The sequence below is a fragment of the Penaeus chinensis genome, chromosome 1, assembly GCF_019202785.1.
Source record: "Penaeus chinensis breed Huanghai No. 1 chromosome 1, ASM1920278v2, whole genome shotgun sequence".
Lineage (NCBI taxonomy): Eukaryota > Metazoa > Arthropoda > Malacostraca > Decapoda > Penaeidae > Penaeus > Penaeus chinensis.
In genome coordinates this window covers 2116368-2118867 of record NC_061819.1, presented here as the reverse complement: position 1 = coordinate 2118867, position 2500 = coordinate 2116368, and the positions used below count along the sequence as shown (strand labels likewise).

The following is a 2500-nucleotide window of genomic DNA, read 5'->3' as shown; positions in this document are numbered from 1 at the left end:
TCAAGCGTTATGTTATATGCCTACCTGGCCACATAAAGGTGAGAGACATCTAGGAATATGAAGAAACACTCATCATTTGGAGTGTATGCTTTGTGAGATCGCAGCATTGTTCCAACCTGTTTATGAAAGTGATCAAAATGTTTGTGTATAAGACAATGCAAAAAGTATAATATTAAAATCAACTACAACTCCATGACAATAAATTTATGCTATGCATTATAAATAGCCTAATATTCATAGCTGTAATAATAATCATAATAGTTAGATCATAACACAAAGAATATATGGTTAACTAGATGCATATAACATTAAAAAGTTTAAAAGTGATAGCCAGAGTTGAGAGACAATTCGTTTTATTTTATACAGAAAATTTACTTTTTGGTATCATAAGATAAATCTTAATATTATCTGTAAACTAACCCTACCACACAGCAATTCTAAATTACAAGAAATGCATGGAAAGTCTTCATGACACCAGAACAGGTACTCCCTATCTTCCCTATCTGCCTAGCTTATGTTCAACTCTCCCAATTCAAGAGCCCATGTGATCCAGTGCTCCCTGACTTTATCTTGACCTATCGATCTTTTCTGCCTGATTTGTGGATGAAAAGACAAAAGTATAACATCAGTTCTGGGGAGGCAAAACTCATTCATTTTTTCTATTACCTACTGTTCCTATTTCTCATCAATATGGCCTTTTTTATTAATGTATATCAAAATCATCTCAAAATTATCAGAGAAAACCTGGTCTATTATCTAACCACAGAAAATAACTTTTGACAGGTTAATTACTTTGAACAATTAATCTTTTCCTTAGAGAGAAGACATTATTTCATCTAAAATAAAGAAATTATTCAACTGTAGTTAGTATGAGCTTCAGCTTCAACTTTATACCAAAATATGTAAACTGAAAATGTATTTGCATTAAAATGAGCAACAAACAAGTAACAATCGTATTAATATGAAAATACTGAATTACAAAGCAAAAACCAACAACAAATAATAAAATCCATATATCAATATCAAAATCAACAATACCAAGAAGAAGAAAAAAAAAAAAAATACTGATAATACTATTAAAAGCAAGTGAAATACTCCAATTATCCCCTTCATTACCAAACTCAAACCTAACACTTAAATCTGTAAAACTACCTGAAGAACCTACATCACAATTACCTGTGTTAATGTGGTGAGATCTATTACATGCAAATCAATGCCTTCTGCAATTCGAGGAGGATTTAAGGGGTTCTCAATCACGCAGTTTGCTTGCCACGGTCTACTGTTGACATACAAGTACCTGCAAATTAGGGTCTCATATTAATAACTTACTACCTACTCTTACACTTACCCAGAAACTGTTAAAGGGTTAAGTGGAAGTGATTTCGGATGGGTTGGAAAAAGGAGGTGCATTCACAAACAAATAATATGTTTAATATGATAGGCGAAAGGGTGTATTTTGGGACACCCTATACTGTATTGCAATTGTCACTGCACAGGAGTTTGAAATATTGAGAAGGAAATATGAATGTGCAGGAATCTTTTTTATTTCTTTTTTTTTATTAATTATTTCACAAGGCAGGAAATGTATGACCCATATCTTGCCTTGTGAAGCAATTCCTTCTCATTTATAAATTTTGTCAAAAATAGTTCACTTCAGACTGAAATAACATTAGCAGGGGAAGGCTTATTTACACACAGGGTCTTCATTATGTTCAACCATAAACAAGTCTCTTAATAGAAGGTCCATGCAAAGCCTTCTCTACCATGAAAACTATGAAAACTATCCTTCATTTCAACTTCCATGTTCTGTAATATATTTTACTTGCATCAAGATTCCCAGACAGTTGAATAATAATATATATAAAACTAGCAAATTTTCTAAACGGTTTCCCATGTTGTTCTAATGTAAATCCAAATAAAAAATGGGTGTAAGAAAGTGTGCTAGCTCTGAACCTAATGTACTTCAACACTTACCCTTATCAACCTTTAAAAACATTCCACCTACAAACCTTTCCCAGTTAAATGATAACAGATGGATTTCACTCTATTCACACACACACCAAAGTAAATGAACATAAAAGACTTCCAGTTCCAATATCTGGACTACTAATTCCAACACATAACATGAATTATGACTTGACCTGACAGCATCATTAACATCTCACATGCAAAGTCCATTAAAAAAGGTGCAGTGACATTAGTTTTTTTCTCCCCCATAAACCCTGGCTTTTTGCACTATGAGGGTGCAGATTCTATGCCGTGGATTCTGACGGTCTCACGTGAACAGACCATATTGCTTTGAAGAGTTTGTGTAAGCAAGAGAGTTCATAATCTGAACTGTATATAACTAAGTATCAATTATGTAGGAGTCTTTCACTTGTACAAAAATTAAATACTATAGTATTTGTCACATTATTTTCACTCCATGAAATTAGACCACAGAGGATGTACACGATGGTTGTAATATCACTGGAGGTCACAGGCATTTTACCCTGAGTCT

The 2500-nt window shown here is 33.1% G+C and overlaps 1 protein-coding gene across 7 annotated transcripts in view; it reads right to left on the bottom strand.

The window, feature by feature from the left end:
* The window catches only part of LOC125029125 (F-box/WD repeat-containing protein 5-like), a 25671-nt gene that overhangs the window by 5647 nt on the left and 17524 nt on the right, over positions 1–2500 (bottom strand). For all 7 annotated transcript variants that reach the window (XM_047618937.1, XM_047618955.1, XM_047618946.1 and 4 more), the window contains 2 exons: positions 1177–1297; positions 25–116 (listed from right to left, as the gene is read on the bottom strand). In XM_047618937.1, coding sequence (XP_047474893.1) covers positions 25–116; positions 1177–1297 — 213 coding nt within the window. The remainder of the gene's footprint in view (positions 1–24; positions 117–1176; positions 1298–2500) is intronic.